General features: G+C 39.5%; 1 protein-coding gene across 1 annotated transcript; it reads right to left on the minus strand.

Moving 5' to 3' along the window:
* Positions 1-251: 251 nt before the first annotated feature.
* On the minus strand, positions 252-24,817 carry flrt1a (fibronectin leucine rich transmembrane protein 1a). The gene is made up of 2 exons (XM_036579986.1): positions 24,687-24,817; positions 252-3,886 (listed from the first exon to the last, which is right to left on the minus strand). The coding sequence occupies exon 2, from the start codon at positions 3,737-3,739 to the stop codon at positions 1,640-1,642; it is 2,100 nt and encodes a 699-aa protein (XP_036435879.1). The 5' UTR covers positions 3,740-3,886; positions 24,687-24,817; the 3' UTR covers positions 252-1,639.
* Between the last annotated feature and the right edge of the window lie 46 nt (positions 24,818-24,863).

Consider the following 24,863-nt stretch of genomic DNA (forward strand, 5'->3'; position numbering starts at 1 on the left):
CCATTTTCAGGAACTGGCAAAGGAGTCTATTGGCTAAAAGTACTAATTTGTACTGAGTTAGAATCACTGTCCCTGCACCAGTTCCTAACTTCAAACTCGGCAAGGTACACAGCAAAACTTACCTCAGATTGGGCTTTACATATGCCGTGACTTGGGGTGGCTTCTTGGTGCTTTTACTTTAGCATGGATGGTGTCACTTCTGCTTCCTGTCACTTTGCAAGCAATCACACTAATACAACCTGGGTTCAACTGGTGGGATGGTAGGAAGGTCTGGTTAGTGCAATATGGGCTCTGACTGCTCAGGGGGAGGGTTCATACTGAAATAATGACAACCCATTTGACGCAAAATAATCCTTTACATCGTTACATAAGTTACGGGACTAGGCAAAACCACAGTGTTTTAATGTCACCAGCAGCAGGACTGACTCAGTTGTACCTAAACAAATTCATTTCAAACATAGAACAAATGTAAACCAATAAAAAGACAGCAACATGGGATAAATAAACTAACAAACAAGAAAAGAAAACATAAGTTTGAAACACAGAATATGTTATTTTTACTTTCACAAGTCCAAAAAGTCTGATGTGTTTTGTATCCAAGTATCTACACATCTTGCCTGTATTCAATATATATAATAGCGCAGTGTGGCAATTTTCAGTGTGAAAGAGACAGTCAGTCTACTTGAATCATGTCCAGTGACCACACTCCCTCATTAGGTCCATATTAAAAAGATCCAGACAGCATAATGCTTTCTGCACTATGCTACATTTTTTTAGTCAGGCAACTTGCTGGCATTTCAAGATCATTTTTGAGGCGTTTAAAACTAGTGACGCATCACCATTCATGACCAATGTTTGTAACTCCAAATATTCCTAATCCCATAATAAAGGGAACACCAGATCTCCAAAGTCCAAGGTCATTGGTCTCTTGTAAAAATTGGATCCAAAATGTCACCCCAAGTCTTCTTCCCTGACCCTTCCCAGAACAATAGCACTGCCAAGATAACCTCAGATTCCCTCTGCAACAGTAAGTCTCCAGGTAATCCTTATCCACAATGTTGCTCTGTTCTCTTTTCAGACACCCTGGCCAAAAATGGATTTCCCAAACTAGGCATCCACAAATTCGAGTCAGGTGTGCAGCTGTTAGGCAGCTAATAATCAGAGCCACAAGTTGTAGTTGAAGGTTGTAGTTGTAGTTGAAGGTTTACATCCAGGTCTGATTTGTTTTAGTTATTTTTTTTCCAAGAAGTGCCACAAGATTTTATATGATCTGAGCTCAAAATAAAAGGAAACTCTGTGTGTTAAATACATTGTGTGCTGCCCTTGAATCTGCCTCGCTGAGGAAGCCAGGGATAAAGCAGTGATGCCGAGGACACACCAGGTTACACTGGGGGGGAGTGAAAATAGCAGTTGGTATAACCACCTGAAATGGTGTGGCCGCCTCTTGGCACCAGGCACAGAAAGCTGTTTCCTAGCAGGCATCTGGGCCAATTAAGAGCTTCCTCGGTGCCATGAACAGCAGGCTAGGTTGGAATGGAGACCAGAAGGCACAAAGGGGTGCTGTGGACCCCACACTGATTAAAAAACTGTGCATCTATCCAGTACATGATTCCTAACAGTGTTTGCTAATTTAGGCCTATCACGTGTAGGAGTAGTCTATATCTGGGATACCTCCTTCTCTGTAGCCGCGGTTTGTACCATAGCCCGAGTTGGTCATGTGATTGGGTGGTTTGTACAGACCTGTGCCATTAGAGGGGAAAATTGTATGTATGATATAATCTTCTCGGATTGGCTTGGGCTGTAGGGGCTCTCTGGCCGCCATCGGTGTCATCTGGAACCCAGGTCCACGGATCTCCAGGATAGTAGTGTCCTTCTTAGTGCCTGATTCAATGTAGTCATCATAATGCTTGCTCTTGCGTGAGCTACTGCGGCTGTAGTGGTCCCTAGAGGACAGACGTCCTGCACGATGCCCATACCAACAAAATATGCCAAAGATAAATGCGAGGGAGACTATGGCGGTGGCTCCACCAATTATCCCAGCAAGTGGGAGCGAAGCGATCTGCTCTGAGCCTTTATCCTCTCCCTGGTCCACTTCAGACAGGCTGGGATCGGATGTCTCAGCCTTGGCACACACTGGAGCCTCATCTGAATCTGTGTCCCCGCTGGACATGCTGCCTTTGCTCCCGCTGCCAGAGACTAGCGGCACCATGCAGATGATGTAGCTAGACGCTGGCTGGAGGGCAGTAAGAAGATACTCTCTGCGGTCGCCCCTCACCAGTGTCTCTGTGATGGAGCCCATGGCAGCACTAGTCCCTAAACGGAGCCAGCTGAGCCTGAAGGAAGAAGATGGTTGTGCCACACTCCACGTAACCCTGATGCTGTCATGGGACAGTGGTTTCACATTCAGGGCCAAGTTCTTTCCTACACCACTGCTGCCAAGTGTGTAGTCCATTCCTGTATCTGGAAGCCCCAAACCTGGTCGCTTGGACCGCAGGGTGAACAAGGAGCCTTGTGGGGGGGAAAGAGTGGTGGAGCTGGCTGCTACACCTGTTCCTCCCATCCTGTTGCTACCAGCACTTCCTGCACCTGCTGAGCCCACACCAGCTACTCCTCCACCTCCCGCAGCTGCTAATTCACAGTCGTCCATCTGGCTGGTAAGGTCCCTTAATGCCATGTCACGCACACGCTCTGGTGACTGGCAAGTGAGTCCTCGGACTGTGATGGTGTTCCCTTTGGCTTCCAGCCAGTCATACAACCAGCGTAGATTGCATCCACAGTGCCAAGGGTTACCACGCACAAGCAGCTGCCCCAGACTCTCCAAGTCTCGAAACAAACCTCTAGGAAGTGTAGTCAAGTTGTTCCCAGAAAGATCCAGCCTTTGAAGTCTACGCATCCCGTCTAGGGAGCCCCGAGGCATGTGGATCAAGGCATTGTCCTGAAGAGAGAGTCTTTGCAGGTGTGCACTAGGTAAATTGAGAGGCGGAGTCTGAAGGGAGTTCCGCACCAGTGAGAGCTCTGTCAGGTTGGAGAGGCGTGAGAAGGTGTCATCAGCAATGCGCTGATTGGCTAGAAGGTTACCATCTAAGACAAGGCGGCGAAGAGAAGACAAGCCACGGAAGGCGTGCGTGGGAATCGTCGAGATCCGGTTGTCATCTAAGCGGAGCTCCTCCAGCGAGGCTGGAAGTCCAGACGGTATGCTGGAGAGGTGGTTTCGGGAGAGGAAGAGCAGACGAAGGCGCGGGTTGTCGGCAAAGGCCTGGTCTTCTATACTAACTGTGGACACTGAATTGTCATCCAAGTGCAACTTCTCAAGTTGAGGCAGCCTAGCTAATGCAGCCCGGGGCAACACCCGGATGTTGTTGTCCTGGAGATGTAGCTCCCGTAACGATGGTGGTAGGTGCATGGGAAAGTCATCCAGCTCATTATCATAGAGATATATAACCCGCACTGTGGTGAGGTGCTCCAAGGAAGTGGGCAGTCCTGCATTATCTATGTGATTATTTTGAAGATAAAGAACAGTGGCGGATGGGGGCAGTGGCGGGATGGCACTGAGCCCACGGTCATTACAATAGATGAAGTCCTCATCACAGCGACACACAGAGGGGCACACAACATCTCCCTCGCCATCCAATCCTTGCGAGGCAGCTGCAGCACATTCCAGCACCTCAACCAATAGTGTGAGACACAGTAGAAGAAGGAAGAGCAAGTCACGAAGCTCGGCCACACCTTCATGAGCCATGATGCCCGTAGCTTCCTTTCGCCCTCTTTTCTGGGAAGCACCACCCTCCTCCTTTGCTCAGCTTCTTCGAAGTTCCCAGAATATATGGACTGCTGTTCAGTTGCAAAGGAGTCTAGTGTTTGCTCACTGTAGACCAGTCTGGTTACCCTGGGGAGAGGAGAGACAAACAAGGTTGAATTAATACCTAAAGGCAATCAATATCCCTTTGATGCCACACACAGCATATCATCACATTTTGGACCATTCTATTGGTCCATTCGTCATGGCATTTTAACACAATGTAAAGGGCAGCCGGCATTTTCAAATTATTAAAAAATGACAAAAATGGAGATACAAGGTTTTTTCCAACATGGATTATATTTTTGTTAAAATAACACATCCAAACAGATCCAAACCAATTATGCCCTGTCACAACTGGACTGAACAGCTAGATTAATCTGCCTATACTGCCTAGGATCCACCAGTCATTGTGCAGTATGAAAGCACTTCTAGGAAGATTAAGAGAAATGGGCCAGAGCGACTCTAAGACATCTCCCATCTGAGCAAAATGGTGTTCACTGAAATGTGGAGCTTAATGTAACAGAACATAAGTCAAAGTCATAAAAAGGCATTGACATAAACACTATCAATGACAAATGGCTGTTGACATACTGCACATTCTAAATGGCTGTGCCGAGTATTTGCATTGCTTTTGCTCTGAAGTGTGTGCACATAGCGATTTCAGCACAAACATCGCAAACATTTTCAAACACAAGCACCCTTCGCTTGCTCCTGAATCCAGCCCAGAGTATGATGACACTCCTTGAAGGTATCAACTGTGTGTACATGTGTGAGTTTACATCCGTGTCTGTGTGCATATGTTGTGTTTGAGAATCTGTCAGTTTCAGTATGGGAGGGTTGGTTTAGGGTGAGGGATAAGGGTCTGTGTTTGAGATTGAACAGCTGGTCAAATCGTGGGGTATTTGGGTCACTTCCCTCATAGACAACAGAAAAAGAGAGAGAGAGAGAGAGAGAGAGAGAGAGAGAGAGAGGGACTGGTGCTAAGAGGAGAGTGGGGGGATTATGAAGCATATGGAGTTGTGATTGTGTGGATTAAGCAGGTGCTAGAGAGAATGCAACACAGCAAAACAATACTAAACACCAAGACATTTCTCCAGGTGTCACTCATGGCAGCTACTAAGAAAGATAATACACATCAAATGGATTTGTTCTTTTGCTGTGCTCACAAGCACACAGTGAACTTGATGAAGACATCTTATTGTGTGTCATATGATTGTGTGTATATATGTTTATGCCTCACACACATCCAGTACTGTGCAAAAGTCAGAGACCACCCTTTTGTTCGTTCAATTTCTAGTTCGTTCAATTTCGTTTGTTCAATTTCTCCTAACAACCATATAAAACCTAGCAGACCACCAAAACCGTCCCCATCAGATAAAGAGTACTTAAAGCTTTTATCTTTGAGAGACAGGATAAAATCAAGCTCCACTTTTGCTTCTGATCTGAAAAAATCCACAGGTGTTTCTGTCCATCCTTCCACTGTGAAAAGGCAACTCAGCCCTATGAGTCTGAAAGCATGTGTAGCTGTCCAGAAGCCCTTACTGAGAAAATGAAATAGACAAAAAAGAAGATTTGCATTATAACGCTAAAAACTGCAGATGTGGAGATTTTTAGTTAGACTTATGAGTCTAAATTTGAAATCCCTGGAGGTCAAAGAAGGCAGTATGTATGCTGACAAGGCAAGAAGACCATGATGTACTTAGTAAACAAAGAAAAAGCTGGTGTTCTGAGAACAATGGAATGGCCATCCCAAAGCCCTCCAGGCACATTGTGCATGCATGTGTATTAAAATAAGTCTAAAAAAAAACATCAAATCAGGGTGAAATTTGTGAAATGCATCAAATCATTGCACAATATAAAATCAAACTGTTGAGTGGTCAGAGATCCTAGTTTTGTAGGGTTAACTGAAAATACATTTGCATGCAGTGTTACATGACATTGCTGTGTAGCCTGTGATTAAGACATTGGTGGATTGAATATGTGCATGTATATGTGTGTATCTGTGTGTGTGTTTATGGGCTGTAACTAAAGCAGAAAAAAGGGCCTGGATATGAAAATTACTTTCAATAAATAAAAAATCACAATGTAATTTGCTTCTTTATTCATTACTGTTATGTCTCCAAGCAAGTTGAGGCATGCCACTCCACCCACTTGTTGTTAAGAATGCTGTTGAGAAATGTAATCTTTATGTGAGTTAGGGGAGTGTCAGTATATATATGAGGGGCTGATAATGGTTTTTAGGGGGCCCCATTGTACCATGGGTGCCAGTGTGATTTATCCTGTTCTTCAATGGTCATGACCCCCACAAGACCACCACACAGCAGGTATTATTTGGGTGGTAAGTGTATTTGGGTGGTAAGTGTAGAAAGAAGATGCACACCTGTAAGGCAAGTGGAGCTGAAAAAATGGACCAAGAGTGTAGATACGAGGAGGTCAACTTAGTGAAGTGGCCAGTCAGTGTATAAGCAGTTACATTTATATAATACAAATAAGACCTGATGCCCTGACCGCATACAAAAGCAAGTGTGTGTGTGTGTGTGTTTGTGTGTGTGTGTGTGTGTGTGTGTGTGTGTGAGGAGTGTCTCTGAATCACTGGGGAACAGGCTGAAATGGGGCTGTCCAGACAGCCTGTCGCCTGTGGCTCCTCCCCGCCCCCCCCCTTCACTTCTTCAATATCCCAGCCAATGCGAGGGCAGCCCGGGACTATATCAATTTACATCCAGGGACTGTGGGACAGGCCTGAGCAAGAGCGACTGAGCGTGTCCACAGCTGCACTATCTCTGCTCATAAAATTCACAGCATAACAATAAAAAATCATATCTGGTGCTCCCGGCTGCCACGTGCGTGTGTGCGAAATAAAAAACGGCGGTTTATCAGGAAGGAACAGTGGCATATGGGAAGATGCTACCATATTTGATGGGGTGCTAAAGATAAAGCCAAAGAGAATGCTTATCTGAGTGCCCGCGCATGTCCGCAAATATCAGCTTTTAGAATTTGGGAAATGGGAAAGAAAATGGAAGGATGCTGGCTGGAGAGATGGACAGACCGATGAAGGCACAAATGGCAGTGACTGAGGAAATGGAGGGATACACGAAGAAATGAAAAACAGAGATGGCATGATACTGCTTATGCTTTTTGCGATACCAGTGCTAATAATGAAAGCTTTAAAATAAGATATTTGTAATTGAAGCACTTTGCTTAATACTGCCAATTTAGTTACAGTGCAGATCAAAAAATGATTTAGAGGCAAGAAGGCAACATTTAGTTTAGAACATAATTTAAAAGTTAAGAAGCAGGTTTACTAAGAGATGCATAATTACCAATAGTCTACTGACACTTTGCGCTCGTGGGCGTGGCCAGTTTAGTGGGATATCTACTATATATTTAAACATCCATGCAAATGAACACAGGTGAAACTTTGTAATTAAAATATTACCAGTGCAATATAACCATTTTTTTATATGAAAGCCTGTTTCCACCAGGTAGGAGAAAAAAAAACTTTCTAAAATGGTAATTTTATAGGAAAAACATTCTTAACTTTGAAAGGAAACTAATGTCATTTTGGAGCATTTGTATTGCCATAGAAGCCAGAGCACATAGGAATAAGTGTCAATATGTGTTTTTAACAATCATTGGCAAAACTGTCAAATCATTATTTAGGCAAAAATCTGCCTGCTCTTTGACAATGTAAAATATGTAAAATATATCCAAAATATTGTTTTTCTAAAATTGTTTGGTGTAATTAATTTAGTGTATTGTTTGAGACATATAACGATTCTAGATTCAATACTAATACTAATAATATTAATATTTATGAAATACATAAAATACATTTATGAACAGACTGGAGCAATAAATCACTCATTTTAATACTACTTATTATGTGAGGTGTTCTAAAATGTTAAACTCTTTACCTCATATTCGAACATGCAATGGGAAAGCACACACCTCGTAAGCGTATGAATTCAGCATGATGCATGTGCATTAGTCAATCAACGTGATCAGACGGTAAGCATGAACAGTGCATCCACAACTACATAGAGAGGGATATTATTGTAGAGTTGCAGTGCATAAACCCCTCATTACAAATATGAATGCACAAATTGAGAGTTCAGTGGTGCAAAAACCATAGACACTGATTTACAGTGATGTGGATAAAAGTCATATGGTCAGATGATTTATCCTCACCATATTCTCCATAATTGGGCAAGTGCATGTGGATCAAGAGAATGTTATCTCCCGAAGACATTTTCTAGGATGACTGGGATCCACTTGTCACCGCAAATCAATAAAAAAACAAAGTTCTTTTAACTGAACATCTTATTATGAAACATTTCTATTCTGATGGGAGTGGTCTTTTCCAGGAAGACACTGTCCCTATCCACAGGGCACAAGGGATCTCTGAATGGTTTAATGAATAATAAAATGATCTAAATCATAAGCTATGACCTTCACCAGATCACCAGATCACCAGATCTCAATCCGACTGAACATCTATGGGAGATTTTGGACCAGTGTGTTAGCACTCTTTACCACCATCATCAAAACACCAATTGAGAGAGCGTCTTTTTGAACAATGGTGCTCCACTACACTTCCAGAGACTTGTAGAATCTATGCCAAGACACTTTGAAGCTGTTCTGTCAGCTTGTGCTGGCCAAACACCTTACTGAGACATTTTATGTTGTTTTTTTTTCTTATTTTGTCAAATGACTATATACTGTTGACTGCTTTAATAAACTACAAAAAGACAGAATAACATATCAACAATAAAATATCCTTACGAAAAGGATCTATCTAACCTCTCAGACAATTGCCATAGTTTTTGTAAATTGCTATAGTTTACTACAGGAAACTAGGCAAGTATTATATGTTACTATAATATCATACAATTGTCAAAACATTACTATAATATTATCATATTATGCATTATAGGGTTTTCACACAAGGCACATTTTCAGGCACTCCTTATTTCTGCTTTGCCAAAAAAAAAATATATATATCGAATGAACTTTGTAAATCATTACACCTCTATTCCCTACAGCTTCACCTTTCATCTGATAAGCTTACTTGGTTTTCATCCAAGATTTACAAAACTCAAGAGATTTACAGTCAATAAAACATTGGCATAACTGTCAGAAATACAATTTTGCCTGAGCACATGGAATGAACTAACACTATAATGCTATAAGTGACATTTTAAAGGTGGTCTAATTTAGCTTTTCCTTGTATTTGCAGCCAAACGTCTTGCCAGCTAATGCTTGTGCCTGCATAATTACTCTTTGCAACTGTTGTCCACACTTGTGCAATTTGCAATAAATAAACAAAAGCACACATGCACAATTTGGCGACTGTGAGGCGAGCTAGACTGGCAGTTGGGACTAAAAAGTGTGGCCTTTCAGTAGTAAGCACTGTCAGTGGTAAATATGTGATAGCATGAAAATGTTAATTTAATATATTCCCATCCATGAATGTTCCAGATTTGTGAGTTTCAAATGTCAAATTCTCGCTCTGACTTCTAATCAAAGCCAGCAGACCAAGTGTGTGTATTTCCAAGATTTGTTGAGAAAAGAGTTGCAGTGGGCTGTCTAGAAAGAACTCAGACACACTGAAATTTCACATTGGAGGTCGGAAGGGGCTTCTTGCTGTAACGTGGCAACCAACCCACCTAATTTCACACAAAAGCAAGTCAGTTATGACCTTATGCAAATGACTGACAACCAATCATGGGTGATATTGCATAAATATAATATCACAATATGTTAAAACACTGTCATACTTCACCAAAATACACTATATGGCCAAATGCATGTTTCAGTCACACTCATTGCTAACATTGCTAAAATCAAGCATATAGCCATGCCATCTTCAGAGACTAACACTGGCAGTAGAATCAGTCATACTGAAGAGCTCAGTGAATGTCAAAGGATGCTACCATTGCCATAATCAGTTCGTGAAATTTCTGCCCTGCTAGATTTGCCCCAGACAACTGTAAGCGCTATTATTGTGAAATACAAGAGACTAGGAGCAACAACAGCTCAGCCACTAAATGGTAGACCACACCAAGTCAAAGAACAGCACCACCAAGTGCTCAAGCATGTAGCATGTAAAAATGAAACATCAACTGCAAGCCAGGCCTTTTTGTCCAACATCAGTGACTGACCTCACAAATGGTCTTTTTTAACCCTTTAAATGGTGAAAATTTTCTTGCACACTTCTGTAACCTAAGAATATCTCAGTCAGTTAGCACTGAAGCCAGCCCCTGTTTGTACTGAAAAATAAGACTTAGTATGTAATAAGTCTGGGATTTTAATGGGTTGACTGAATGGGTACAAACTGACAGTGAAGACTATTATAACCAGAAAGGGGCAACTTCATATTGATGGCCCATTGTTTTAGAATGGGATGTTCAAAAAGCTCATATAGGTGTGATGGTCAGGTGTCCATGTACTTTTGTCCATACAGTGTATGTATTATGAACCATAGCTTCTCAAAGCTTTTCAGAGCAGTGATATTTTATTCTGCTCTTTCGGTCTGCCAGGCATGGGTAACTGTAGCGTGTACGACTGTGGCTCTAGATGAACAGCAAGTTCTCGAACGTTAATGAGGACAAAACTGAAGATCTACTTATGGGATCTATTGCACACAGAGCAAAAATTATTGATAAACTAGGAAGGTAAATCTGAAGTGCAAAACCTGACCTAAATTTTAAGCCTCACACTTATAGTGTAACCAAAACAGCCTTTTTTTCATCTTAAAAGCACTGCTAAGGTCAGGCCTTAACTCACACTGCATGATACTGAGAGTTGCTTTCTCACATTTTGATTACTGCAATGCATTGTTCACTGGCTTATCCAAAAAGAGTACAGAGTACAGACAAAAATGCAGCAAGAATTCTTAATTAAACCCAAAAGAATGAAGAGCAGCACTGAACTGTTCAATACAGACTACAGTTGAAGGTTTTATTTGTTTTTAAAGCCATTAATGGTCTAGCATCTTTTATATATCAGACTGTCTAACTGAATATGCTCCACAACAATGTCTAAGATCATCAAACACACGATTACTTTCTGTTGCAAGAACAAAACACAATAGGAACGGTGTGGCTGCTTTTGGCATGCTTCCAAACTGTGGAACTCCTTCTAACAACCATCTTCATTTAGCAATTTAAAAAATAGCAGCTTAAAATATATCTTTTTATTTTAGCTTTTCTCCAGTTTTATATCTGATATCACTGTTTTATTAATTGTTTTATTTTTTATAAGCAACTATTTATATTATCATTATCTTATTTTTAAAAACCTTATTTTTTGTATTTTTAATTTATTTTTAGTATTCCTTAATTTTTTTTAAAGTACTGATTGTTAGAATTTCTTTCACGTTTTTATTTTCCTTCTTTTTCTCAATATTTTTACTTTCTCTACTCTTTCTTCTCGTGCAGGCTTTTATCTGCCTTCATCATGGCAAAGTACTTTGAGTTGCATTTTAATGCATGAAAGGTGTTGTACAAATAAAGTTTATTGTTATCATTATCACCAGGAATTGAGCTCATTATCTCACAAAGCTTAGGCAGACAATATTTAAAATGCAGCAGATCATTTCAAATGCAATTTAACATCTTATTTACAGCTCATGCATGTGCTGATGCATATGCAGCCACTAGTGCTGGGCATTTTCATTCTTCACTCAAATAGATAGCATAAAGAAAAACACCACTGCCCACAAGTGGAAGAAAATGTAAAAAAAAATAATTAACTGGCAATTATATGTATCAGTATCAGGACCAAGAAGGCATATTATTGTTTATTGTCACAGCCCAGAAATTCCATATTTGCACATCCCTAGTAGTAGTGGGCGGTATGGCCAAACAAAAAAACATTTTGGATGCTTAATTAAACCTATTTTTGTAGATTAATAATGGTGTATGATTCTGGGATGTTCCTTCACTTTTAATAAGAACCATATTTAAAACTGAAAAGTGAATCTTTATTTTGCAAACAGAAATCCACAATATAGCTTCCTAACCTCTGACTGCAACTCACTTCATGGGAAGTGAGGGAATTTTGATCTTTTGCACTTGATCTTTTTCCAAGTTGTATGTTGTGTTACCTATGTTTATTTGTGGCACACCAGTATCACTGTAATGACAAAACTAGGGCTGTCACGATCATGAGATTTTAGCTGACGATTGACTGTCATAAATAATTGCAATTAATGATATACCTGTATTTTTTGTTCATCGTTTGCAACTATTAAAATCAAGCCTAAAGTGGCCGAATTGGCAGATTAACCACCTTGCTTTATAGCTATACCCAGAGAAAAATCTCGAAGTAGATCTTAATGTTGTACTAATGAAGGATTACTTATTTCTGAATTCTTTCCCCTTAGGAGAAAAGATTGAAAACTTTTAACTTACGATATCTCATGGAAATATTATTCCTCTAAGACTGGGGTGAGATGAGTCAGACACAAAAGGGTTAATCCATATGTGACAATATGGCTAACAATGGTTATACTGTACTTGTAATTTTTGAGGAAGATTCTATATAGAACCATATACAACATATTCTCCATCAATCTGAAGAACAATGTCACCATGCAAAGAACCATTTAAGCATGAATAATTCTAAATAAAACAATTCCCTTTACTATTAACCATATTTTTAAGTGTGTAGAGAAAACCAACCATCCAAACAAGAGGGACTGTTAATATCATTTACAAAGCAAGAGACAAAAAACAAAGGTTGTATCAAAAAAGTACAAACCACTACAACATGAATCTCATGATAACAATATGGAGGCCAAAGAAAAATGGGAGTCTGAAGCAAATTTTATAACAACAGCTAAAAATGGGAGGAAACATTCAAAGCAGGACATAACCTAACAGCCCAATATGGAGGGAATCTGATAGAAAAATGAAAATGTGGTATTTTAACATTTCATCAATTTCTTCAAAATCCAGCAATACATCTGATCTATGTTGGAAGGATTGTGGACTGATGGGGGACTTCACACATATATTTTGGGATTGCCCAAAACCCTTTTGGAAGGGTGTTCAAAAAGAGATTAAACAGATTTGGGGGATTAGCCTTACTTTAGATCCAGGCCTTTTAATACTGGGTATCTTCCCTGATAATATGATGTACAGAGATCTGACTTATTTATTGAGAACTTTGCTTTTAATAGCAAAGAAAATGATAACAGTTTCCTGGTTGAAGCCACAGCCCATAGCGAGAATTTCAATCAGTATACTGGAAGATCTGATACATCGCCAACCACTAATTTCTAGCACAGACCTCCATTTTTCCCATGAGAGGGCAAATACATTCAAATGCCAATCATGGCCACATTCATCCTCTATATCAGCAGCTTTCCAGCTCCACTCCACTGACCGACCAAGATCAAAAAAATCTCCACACTTTACTGACTGATCAAGATCTAAGATCTGTCGCTCTCTCTTTCTCACTCGCCTGCTTTCTCTCCTTCCACCCTCCCTCCCTCCCTCTCTCCAGAAATGACGTTTACTAGGCAAATCCCTGTTGGCCACTAAAGGAGCCTGTTCCACAATCAAAACCTGTTGCCACAGAATTCATTTGGCTCAATGTCTTTTCCCCACAGAAACGCAGATTAAATATAAATCCTCGAAGCATTAACGACCGAGCAGCCGACCCCCACCCATGGCAAAACGGCAAGCAACCGAGCAAAGAAGGCTCGCAGCCCTGTGAGGAAAGGATAGAAAAAAACAGAGAGAATATTAAAACATGAATAAATGAATAAGAAATGGGCCACGCACTTTCCAAGGGTTCATTCCTTCTGTATTTTTTTTCAGGCGTTTAAATGCACAACCGTGTGATATCACTGGGTAGACTGTTTGAAGGGATCCATTCTGATAGGAATGATGCAATATTATGGGAAATCTGTTAAGTGGAAACTTAACAGATTTCCCATAATAAGTGTCTCTCTTTCATGTTATCATGGTTTATACGTATACTATACACAATATATAGCATGTATATACATATAAACACACAACTACTGGCCACTTCAGTAAGTACACCTTTTTGTTCATTCTATCAGATCCATACACTCTTTGTTCATTCAGATACACTCTTCGTTCATTCTATCAGATCCATTTGCCATATAGGTGCACTATGTAGTTCTACAATTACAGACTGTAGTCCATCTGTTTCTCTGCATACTGTGCTAGCCCCCTTTCACCCTGTTCTTCAACAGCCAGGACCACCACGGAGTAGGTATTATTTGGGAGGATCTTATGGAATTAACTGATTTCCACTAATTTGACTGGGAGTTACAGACTGCATACGACTGTATGTCCAAAGGTTTGTAGACGCCTGCTCATCCAAGGTTTCTGTAGACATTAAGGGTACTAATAGAAAGTCTATTCCCTCTTTGTTGCAGCAACAGCCTCTACTGTTCTGGAAAGGCATTACAGTGGATGGAACATTGTTGTGAGGATCTGATTGCATTCAGTCACAAAAGCATGAGTGAGGTCAGGCGTATGATTAGTACTGGATGTCAAACGCCACTCCAGCTCTTCCCAAAGGTACTGGATGGAGCTCCATCACTCCAACGACCGCAGTAGCTGAATTCACAATTTAGAAAGGGTTATTACTGTATTACATATCAATGTTATTAGTGTGTCTGTGTTTAAGTTTAAACACATTCATAAGAATTCTCTACTGCACATGCAATTACTCTAAACGCTCACTGGTGCATGGTTTCCACTGGCAGCGTGTAACCGCAGTGTCCTCAAACACTGCATCAGCCTCAGAGAGGAGTGTGATTAATCTGTCACTGTCACTAAGTGGAGCGACGCCGACAGTCATGCAGCAGCCATGCAAATTTCACATTCGGGCAAATTATACACGTCTTGCTCATTCTTCCTCCTTTTCCGACTTTGTCTTTTCTCCGTCCTTCCCTCCCTCTGCATTCATCTCTTAATCATGTCCCTTTAGTCTTTCTTTCAAACAACTTTGGCTTCAAAGCTCAAGGCAGTCTCCAGGCTTAAAGTGCCATTGACAGTTCTTTAACATGCCACATTTTTATGATAAGAAACGCTATTTGTAGTAAGAAAAGTTTTTTTTTTTTTCTCAAGCTGTGTGATTTAGTCATGCTCTCTTTTTCCCTTCCGCTCACTGTAATTTAACCTCCATTCCTTTCCTTGTTTTTTTCCATCCCCTCAAAAAAGTCAGTCTATGATTCATCAGAACAATGCTGTTGTGTTGGAACTCCCAAAGGGACACATTTATTTTTCCACACTTCAACTCTGCCGACATGGCAGCTTCATCTTCACCAAAGTAGAAATTAAAAGGCAGAGAACATCCATTAAAGGTGTAATCAGCATGTTCTAAGCAAAACCGCAAATAAATCAAGTGATGCTACTCTATATATACATGGGGCTCACAGACTAGTCGACTTTGGCATTTTAAGCTTCATGCTGACTAGTTTTTGAACACAAAGTTATAACACTAACAACATGGACACCTCAGAGAAGACCACAGGTGAGTAGCCTGTAGATTTCTGGTTATGTATCTCTAGTTTCCTGAAGGTGATCCAGGGCTTACTGGAAAGGGCAAGTAATGCTCTACTGACCTGTGGAGATTGGCTTCATTCTAACATTTCTCCGCTGATTTGCAGCGCTTCAAAGATCAGATACTGAATGTAGTTATTTCCGATTTCCCAAAGACTACAACATAGAGTCATGTGTTGTTGAAGAGGGGCCATAACGGCCTTTAATCCTGTAAAATTTTAAGTCGCGCTAAATTTCTCTGACTCTCAGACCTTATGGGCAAGCATCTCAGCACGGCCGCCTAGCGTGTGCTCAAGTCGAATATAAATTTGTGAGATTCCAGGGTCCAGATCTCTGGTTCTCTGAAAGCTAGCAATGCGACCCAGGGCTTGTTGGAAAGGGCACGTCATGCTCTGACCTGTGGAGTCGGACCTTTAAAGTCGCTTTTGCAAAACATTCCCTTCTCCACTGCTTTTATTCATGCCATCATCAGCAATTAGTCACTGTTGCCGGAAGAAAACCTTCTATCTCCAAAATGATAACTTTACAGGAAAAGAAAAAAAAACTACTTTACTTTTAATGTAAGTCAATGGAACCAGACTTTTTTTCCAGGTCATATTGGGCCATTTGTTTTGGTCCATTCTTCATGAAATTTACACCCAATCTAAAGGGCAACAGGCCCTTTATTTATTGCATGGAAAAATTTAACAACACTGAAGACCAAAATCAAATCCTGAATGTTAAAAATTAATATGAATAATCACTGTGAATATGAATAATCACTGTGAATTAAAGTGTTAAAATTCCAATCGGGACTGCACAGATGCCGAAATGCTATTTCTGTGATTACTTACAAAAGGATGAGTAACTGCCTTGTTGTAAAGGTTTATTTTTTTTATAACAATAAATCTATATACAGTATGGTAAATGCATTGCATTACTTTGGCAGTAACTACCCCTTCACTCTAAGACTGCAAATTTGATCTGCTAAGTGGGGTTATAGCCTACATAGTGTTAACACCACACAAAAGTTGAAGGATTTCATATATAAAACTAGGTAAACAAAGTATGCTGAGTTACCCTGACACAGTTCTAATGATAGCTTAAAACAAAGTACTATTACAGATTACTTAGTGACAATTAATTGTTATGACAGTAGGAAATTATGTGCTGCTTTATTCATAGACCAAACAGATCAAAACACTCTGACACTATTAATCATGACATCTTACTGCTATGATCTGCTAGTACTGACGTGTCTGACAACGCTATAAGTTGGTTTTGAAATTAACTAGCTGATGTCAGTATGCATTTTCATTTTCTGATGGTTTCCTGTATGAGAAGTTGGGGTGCCACAGGGTTCCATTTTGCTGCCTTTGTTTTTTATGATATATATTAATGACCTCTGTAATAATGTTTTAATTACTGCTACACACTTTCATGCAGATACCATTTTTTATTATTCTGCAGCAGAGACTCTCTTAAACTTTCAGCACAATCTAAGCCCTCTAAGGCTAATTCTTAATGATCAAAAAACAAAACATATATGTTATTGTCTAAAAACTTGACACAGAGATTATCTCTGTCATAAATTTACACACTGCTGGGTAGACCAGTAGAATTATATTATTTATTTTATATAATTAAATATTTGGTTTTTATGTTAGACAACAACTTATCTTAAATTTCATGTCAAACAAATGATCATGAAGCTGAAGCTAAAGTGGATTTTATTTTGGGAACAGCTCTTACTTTACAGGCAAGAAAACAACTAGTTGAAGCTAATTGCCTCATTATCCCCAAACCTGCTGCTTGCTGTGTTAATTTGGCTCTGGTTTTGTTCTTGGTGGTTTTCATGTAATTCTTAGCCATGTTTCCAAAAGTGCTTTGTTAGTTCTTCTGTGTTTGTTTTTTTTTTACTTTTTATCTGTTTCTGGATGACTGGTTGGTGCCTGTATTTTGTCCATCTGGTGACCCTAACCTCATGAAATAAATTTAGTGAAACTTCTAATCAACATGACTTCATCACTTTTTTAAATGACAAACATAATGCAGTTTTTGTTAACTGAGCCCCTCAAATGAAAGACCATATATTAACCATTCCACCATTTTCTGCGTTATTTTTTGGTTTGTTTTCTACAATATATTGTACAAACTTTTTGCATTAGAAAAGCTGAACTATGCTTTATTTACATTTTAGTGACCTCTTTGCTTTAAATACAGGCCATTAAACAATGTAATACCATGATTATATGAATTTTTTTTTTTTTCAAAAAATGTCCCATGTATTGTTTTTCATTGCGAGGGCTCAAACAGTTAATTAGCTAAAGAAAATGGTTCTATAATGAACCATAAACACTCAAAAAATCATGAAAGCATTCTTCAGATTGAGGAAGAATGTGCTGCAGTTGTTTATATATAGAACCTTATTGAAAAGCGTTCTATATAGCACCCAAAGTGTTCTTCTGTTGTTACAAGCTTAACATCGGAACAATAGAAGAACCCTTTTTGGTGCTATATAGAAAGGGTTCTTTGAGTGTTCGTTGTTCTTTATAGAACCAATTCCTTTTCAAGAACCCTTGAAAAACCATCTTTTTTAAGAGTGAGACTAAGTTTTTATTGAAAATTAAAATATAGATAATATCACTAACTAGTTAGTTTTGTTCCCAAAAAACCTGTTGATGCATCTGAATGAAGAGCTGTACGGGAGCTGAAAGAGCTGGCTCTTATTTCTGAGCTGAACCAACTGATCTGACTCACTGAGAAGAGCCGGAATGCCCATCACTGCTATGTTCCCTGGGCTCTTTATTTGCTCAATTAAATGTCTAAGAGACAGCCGTATGTTTCCAAGGCCCTGTGTTCCCTCACTGAAATTTTCTTGGAAACAACTTGAGGTTCCCAGGGCTCCACGTTTCAGCCTCATGTTTTCTCAATAATGTTTCGAAAATGTAGAAACTAGAGAAACTTAATGCCTCAGTGTTCTTCCTTTTAACAAACCTACATATTTTGACATAATATATGAAATTCGTTTTTTGGACATGCTGCTTTCAAACAGATTCCCTTAGTAAAGCATTCAGTGGGACATTTCAGTAAATAAGAGCAAGAACTTTAATGGTAGATAGTATTTTAATGTTTTATACACATGCTTTTATTTTAACTTCACAACATTAGCAACATTGCAAAACACTTCTGGCCAGTATTAGCTAGGCCCTTAGGAGCCAAAGTATACCATGCTATGTTTACAAACAGATTCAAAAGCATGTATGTAAAGCACTTTTCAGACAGGATGAGTTTTACATGACGAGGTGGGGTAATGCCAAATTACCACAGGACGTCTGTAATGTTTATGACCAATTCGAATGGGTTAAAAAGATTTAGTGTAACTGACATGTGTGACAGTGTGACAGAGATAGGAGTGGCTATTCTATTTACACACTCCATTTACTCCAGAAAAGAGTAGCAAATGTTACAACACTTATTTTTTTCAGTATTTTATTTATCATAACTATCTGTCTTGCTGTTTTAAGTGAACACACAATATCATTAGCGTTATCATTAGCTTGAAATTTCACAGCCAACTGTCAACATCACCACATAAAACCACCCTTGTTTCTGTAATTTTTACACGGTCTAATGTTCCGAGTTGTACACATGAGGAGGACAGTATATATTGGCTTGATTTTAGCAGAGAACACAAGTAAACACTTCTTCAAATGCCTCCATACTTAAGAAACTCCTTTTCCACAGAATTTGATATTGTTTTTAATATCAAGTCGATTCACATGGGATTGTTATGACCTGAGGTTTTTTCTATTACCCCACCTCCCCATGTCAAACTAATCCCATTCCAAAAGGGCTTTAGTCGCCACTTGAGGGTGATTTGGGGTATGACCTTTGGTGAGCACATGACCCTAACCACAACCCTTTTGTAAGCAACTACTGCAAATCTGTGGAAATATAGAGCCCTGTGAACATAAGGCTCTAAGAACATAGAACACTGGAAAAATAGGTATGCTTCCCTTTCATGGCGGTAGTGTAACAGTGTGCTATGATAGCATCCTCATGCACTAGCTTCATGGCAGCAGTATTATACCCATGTATATGGACACCTGCCCAAAAATATTTCGACGCATTAATAAGAGGAGAAAAAAGTTAGCTAGCTACGACATGTAACTAGCAATGCTGTACTAGACGAATTTGCTTTCTCTTAGTTTGAAAGGATGGCTACTTGCAGTTACACTACTGATTCATCTAATATTAACTTACTCACACTCAAAGAACAGTGCAGCAGTGATGCTCTAAAGCAGTGGTCACCAGCCATGGGCCTAAGGATCTGCCTTCCTCTAGAGTCTAGTTCTAACCACAATCTGCCACCAGCTCCAGCTACTTAACTACTTCAGAAGTCCCTGGCTGTTTCAAAAGCTGCATACAACAGTACTAAACAGTATTTCAAAAAATGGCACACCACCAACAGAAGTGCATTCATTAGTTTAGTATGTATAGTATAGCATGTGTATAGTACACAGCTTTGGATGCAGCACTTAATTAGCTTGACCAGATGTCTTAGTGTTATGTAAGAGAACATTCACCCCTTAAACGGCCAGGGCCCAACAGCGGACCCAAAGTTTTATTACACACTTGTACAACCTAAGAAAAGCTCAAGCAGGTTGCAATGAAGTCTCTGTTATCACTGAATAATAAACCTTAGTATGTAATACGACTGGGATTTTAAGGGGCTAAATGCAGGACCAGGAGAAAGTTTGGTGACCACTGCTCTAAAGACATATAAAGGGCCTGTAAATAGAAAAGTCTTAGTGTCATTAATATTTGTATGTAACTGAGAAACATACACACATACTGTGTGGATTTATATATATATATATATATATATATATATATATATATACATACACATACACACACACACTCCCAACACTGTGGGGGTCCTGACCATTGAAGAACAGGGTTAAAAAGGGGCTAAGAAAGTAAGCAGAGAAACAGATGGACTACAGTCTGTAATTGTAGAACTACAAAGTGCACCTACAGGGTAAATTGAGCTGACAGAATGAACAGTGTACTTACTGCGGTGGATGGTCGGTGTGTATATTGTGTATATTGTTATTATTGTGAATTAAGTTGCTTTATGCTTCAGAGTTGTTCCCCTGCCTCAGCAACAAAGTATGTTTCAAATTTGTTGGAAACATTGTATACTGTGCTTTAATGTTCTTGCATGGTCTCCTGTGTTTTAGTAGCATGCTGTGCTAGGGCGTTTTAATGAGCCTGTGTTTTTTATACAGCGCAGTTCAGTGAAAGTGTGATGGCTTTATTCATAGCAGTGTGTTCTAGCTTTCAAATGTGTTTGTGCTAATCTGCTAGTCTTAAAGCTAGCTTTTTTTTTCTGAGACACTGTGTTGGTTTTAGCTAAAATGGATGCACTGATGCAAGCTTCAGTCCTTTGCTGACTCCCCTTTAGTATTCAGTCCTGCATCGATTGTTCACAGAAGTAGTTCTCTTGTTTTTGCTTCTGTCAAATGATGGGTTGAATCCTCAGTGTTTGAGGCATGCGCATGTGCTGAGAGATTTAGACATGAGGGTGTTGCCTTTCAAGCTGCAGGTCTGTCCTAGGCTAGGTGGATACTTAGCATGTCTGAATATTTCATTTGTATTCAATCCATCATTTTCGCTTAGATAAAAAAAAGATGGCAGGGTTTTTAAATCCAAATTGAACAACCTCTATCTCTTTTTCTCCCCCCGTCTCTCTCTCTCTCTCTCTCCCCCTTCTCTCTCCTCCGTTATACTCCATATCTGAACGTGCTCTGAATAAGAAACAAGGCAGCTGATTGAGTTGCAATTTCTCTCTGCCGCTCTCATGCAAGCCCTTCTGTTTCATCATGCCTTTTTTTCAACCTCGCTCTTTCTCTTTTTCCTTCACTCTGTCTCTCTTCCCTCTTTCACACACACACACTGTCTCTCCACAGCATTTCATAATCTAGCTCTTCCTCCTGTCCATAAACCCCCTTTCATCTCCTCCTCCTCCCAATTCGTTTGCCTTTGATTCCCTCATTTCATCTGTCTCTTTCTTTGCTGCCTCTCCCTCCTTTTCTGCAACCCGTTCTGTTTGGAGAGCCACATCAGCCGCTGTCCTTTTCTCATCCCCTTTTTTCTCCCTCTCTCTTTCTCTCCCTCGTCTTCCACCACTCTCCTTTAATCCTTTTCTTTTTCTGTCCCTTTCTCTTTCGGCTGATGAAAACCTTCACCCGCGCAAAACAAACAAAAAAAAAACAATCCGCCAATGTCCCTGTTCCCACTGGCCAAACAAACAACAGTAATCGGATTGCAAGACACCGGGTCTCATTCAGCATCACCCTGGAACATGTGCACCTCTGTCCTATTCTTCTTTCATGCTATTCAATCACATCATGTCATAATGTACAACTATAGACGGCTGCCCGCTTGGACGCAGAGTTCAAATCATTCCTCCAGCTCGATTCTTATCGCTGGCCCTGCATTAAAAATGAATCTGGAATCTCATTGTATAATCATTTATACTGACTTGTACCTAAATCTTATGTGCATTCTGATTGATTTTGATATTCAAGTATCATGATCGAATATCCAGATAACTGCAGGAAAGGAAAACAACAAAAAAATGAAGAAAAAATGTCTGAATACAGTATTGCATATACCTAAGCTTACCTTTTAGACGACAGTACTGTTGTTGCACAAAAAATATAGCGACACACTTTTTCTTCAAAAATAGCCAAGGGAAATCGGTAGGTTTTTGTGTTGGATGAGTAATGGAGGATGCCTCTTCAGGTGAGCTAATGAGCTAACAAGAGTACACTGGATGCTGATGAGGACTCACTGTCTTCTACATGATGTATCTTCTCCTCAGTGGACGAGGTGCCGACATTTTATTTATTAGAAAAATATGTTTTCACTGGCCTGGTTTCTGGCCTTACTAACATCAGCTAGAGAAGCTAGCCTAGTTACTGATCTCAGCCTTCTCAACTACATCCTTAACAGCATATCTTTGGAGCTGTATAACATAAGATGACTAGATTTCTGAAATGAAAACCATGGATATTTTCAGTTCAGCAGTCAATATCCAATGTTCTTTTCCATGAAAAAAGGGGGACAGGAGTTTCATGTATTTTAAAAAACGATGGCGAAGGCTGAAAATTTGGTACTAAACTAAACCGTGCCAGAAAATCATACAGTATTCCAACATCGTGAGTAAAGCTATGGTAAACTATGGAACACTGAATAAAGAAAATAGTCAGCATGCATGGGAATAAATCACAATACTCCTATAAAAGATTTATATTTCTTGCTTTCCCACCATACAAAGGGTCTCAAAAGTCTAGCAGCTTATGCAGGGATACATTTACCACAAAAGATTCAGAGGTTGTGTGAGCCCATAATTCATATTCATATTAAATATTTTGGCAGTAAAAAGAGACCCGTGGCTACAGCCCAATAGCCAGACCCTAAACACACCCCTGGGCTAGCTCCAGTTCTGGAGAGACAGGGACGGCTGCTATCAACATATGCCATATGTCATATATGGATGGCTAAAAAGTGATGCAGTTTAAAAAAAAATGATGCACTATTTGTAGACTGCCAGGTAGCCTATGGTACGCCTGTTTTTATTTTATAGGACATTTCCAGGGACAGCTCCAGCCAGGGACAGGCAACCAAAACTGTCCTCAAGAAACTGGGACATCTGGTCACCCTAGTATAATGTAACATACTCACTCTCTAATATTAGCAAAAGCATCATGTTTTACTGAATTGCACATCTTTTATAGCTGTAGCATTTAATGTGCTAGATGACAAGATGGACCAGAACAAACTGAAATAAGTAAATGAGTAAATTAAAAATGTAATGTCCAACTAAATATTAATAACACTTATTAGTGTTCATGGTTAAAGGGGGAGCTGAATGTATTCCAAGCCTCAAACAAATAAGAGTTGACATTATTAGTTATATATAAGTATATAACAATGCAGGCACATGCATGTTTCATCCTTTTATCATGGAATGCTATTGACATTTTTCTTGACTTCTTCTTTTTTCACTTCATAAAATATCTGGTAGACCTCAGGACAAACAGCAAATCTACTTGTGGGTCCTGGCATAAAATAAATGGCAACACCTGTTATAGGAGAAGGAGAATGTTGTAAACTTTGATATACTTTGTGTAACAAGTTTTATTCAAATTTTATCCCAAGTAATCTTGGACCATCTGTATTGGTCCGACTGTCATGAAACCAAATGTAAAGGGCAACTGGTGTTTTCAGATGCTGTAAAAAATAAAAAAAGCCACAAAAAAGTCATAAGGATTCATAAAACAGCGATTATATATACCAATGATATAGAGAATGTGCTTATACTATGACTATGTCCCAACTGTATAATAAACCTCAATACTTATATACTCAAAAAAGGTCAGCATTAGAATTGTACTGTCCCAAACTAGGTAGGTACCGTCATGTGTAAAAACACCCCTGGTTAAATGACATGTTTTGTTGATTTGATTGATGTGAAAATAAGTTAAAACTTCCTCTACAGGGACCAAACTTAAATGACATTTTTATGCAAATTCTAGTGCAAATTTTCTGTTTACTTGAATAGAACATACTGTAAAAATCCTTTGCTTAGGCCACATTTGATGTTTTTCTGGCAGCAGATAAATGGTAATATGTATGTATATACACACATCTATCTATCTACATATATATATATAGAGAGAGAGAGAGAGTACAAGAGTATTATTGTATTATAATTTAGGGACACAGCACACAGGCTATTACATTGCTAAATATCATGTTAATTAATCATCGCTAATATTCTAACTGAGCTCAGTCCTTTACTTTTGTTTGTATAATCACTCTAAACCCTCTGCATTCACTACTGTGTATCAAACAATTTCATGCCAATCAACAACTGCAGCTGACAGTTAGTGCCTCAGTCGATCATTGTAATTACTTGATAAGATGCATCAGGGATATTGGCTGAAACAAAGGCTGGGAGTTGAAAAGACTCTTCCCTATTTTATTTGCCAATTATTGTCTGGTCAGTAGACTCCCTGTACTATCTTCCACTTAATGACGCTCTGTCATTCTTATCACTCACTTGTGCTAATTTGTGAACATTTACTCCTTCCAACTTGTTAATAAGCACTGCAGTCAATCCACAGCATGGTGACTTCAAAGACTATGTGAAACGTGCCCACTTGAAAACCAAAGGGGAACAAAAAACACTGGCTCTGGTAGTTTGGATGAAACATTAGAGCCATGGCTGGATCAAGGTAAGCCAGACTCATACAGACACACATAAAATTGAGGGCATTTACCTTTGACACGAGTAGAGATGTAAGGCCTTCAAGGACAATCCTGGAGCAGACCAAGGAACGTTGGACTCCACTTCACTGAAATAAAAGATCACTATCCAAGCTGTAGTTAGTTTTTCTCCACATTTGTGGTTCAGTAGTCATTGGTTTTTCCAGGATCTGAAGGAGTTTTCAGGACGT

The sequence above is a fragment of the Colossoma macropomum genome, unplaced genomic scaffold (assembly GCF_904425465.1).
Source record: "Colossoma macropomum unplaced genomic scaffold, Colossoma_macropomum, whole genome shotgun sequence".
NCBI classification, from domain to species: Eukaryota; Metazoa; Chordata; class Actinopteri; order Characiformes; family Serrasalmidae; genus Colossoma; species Colossoma macropomum.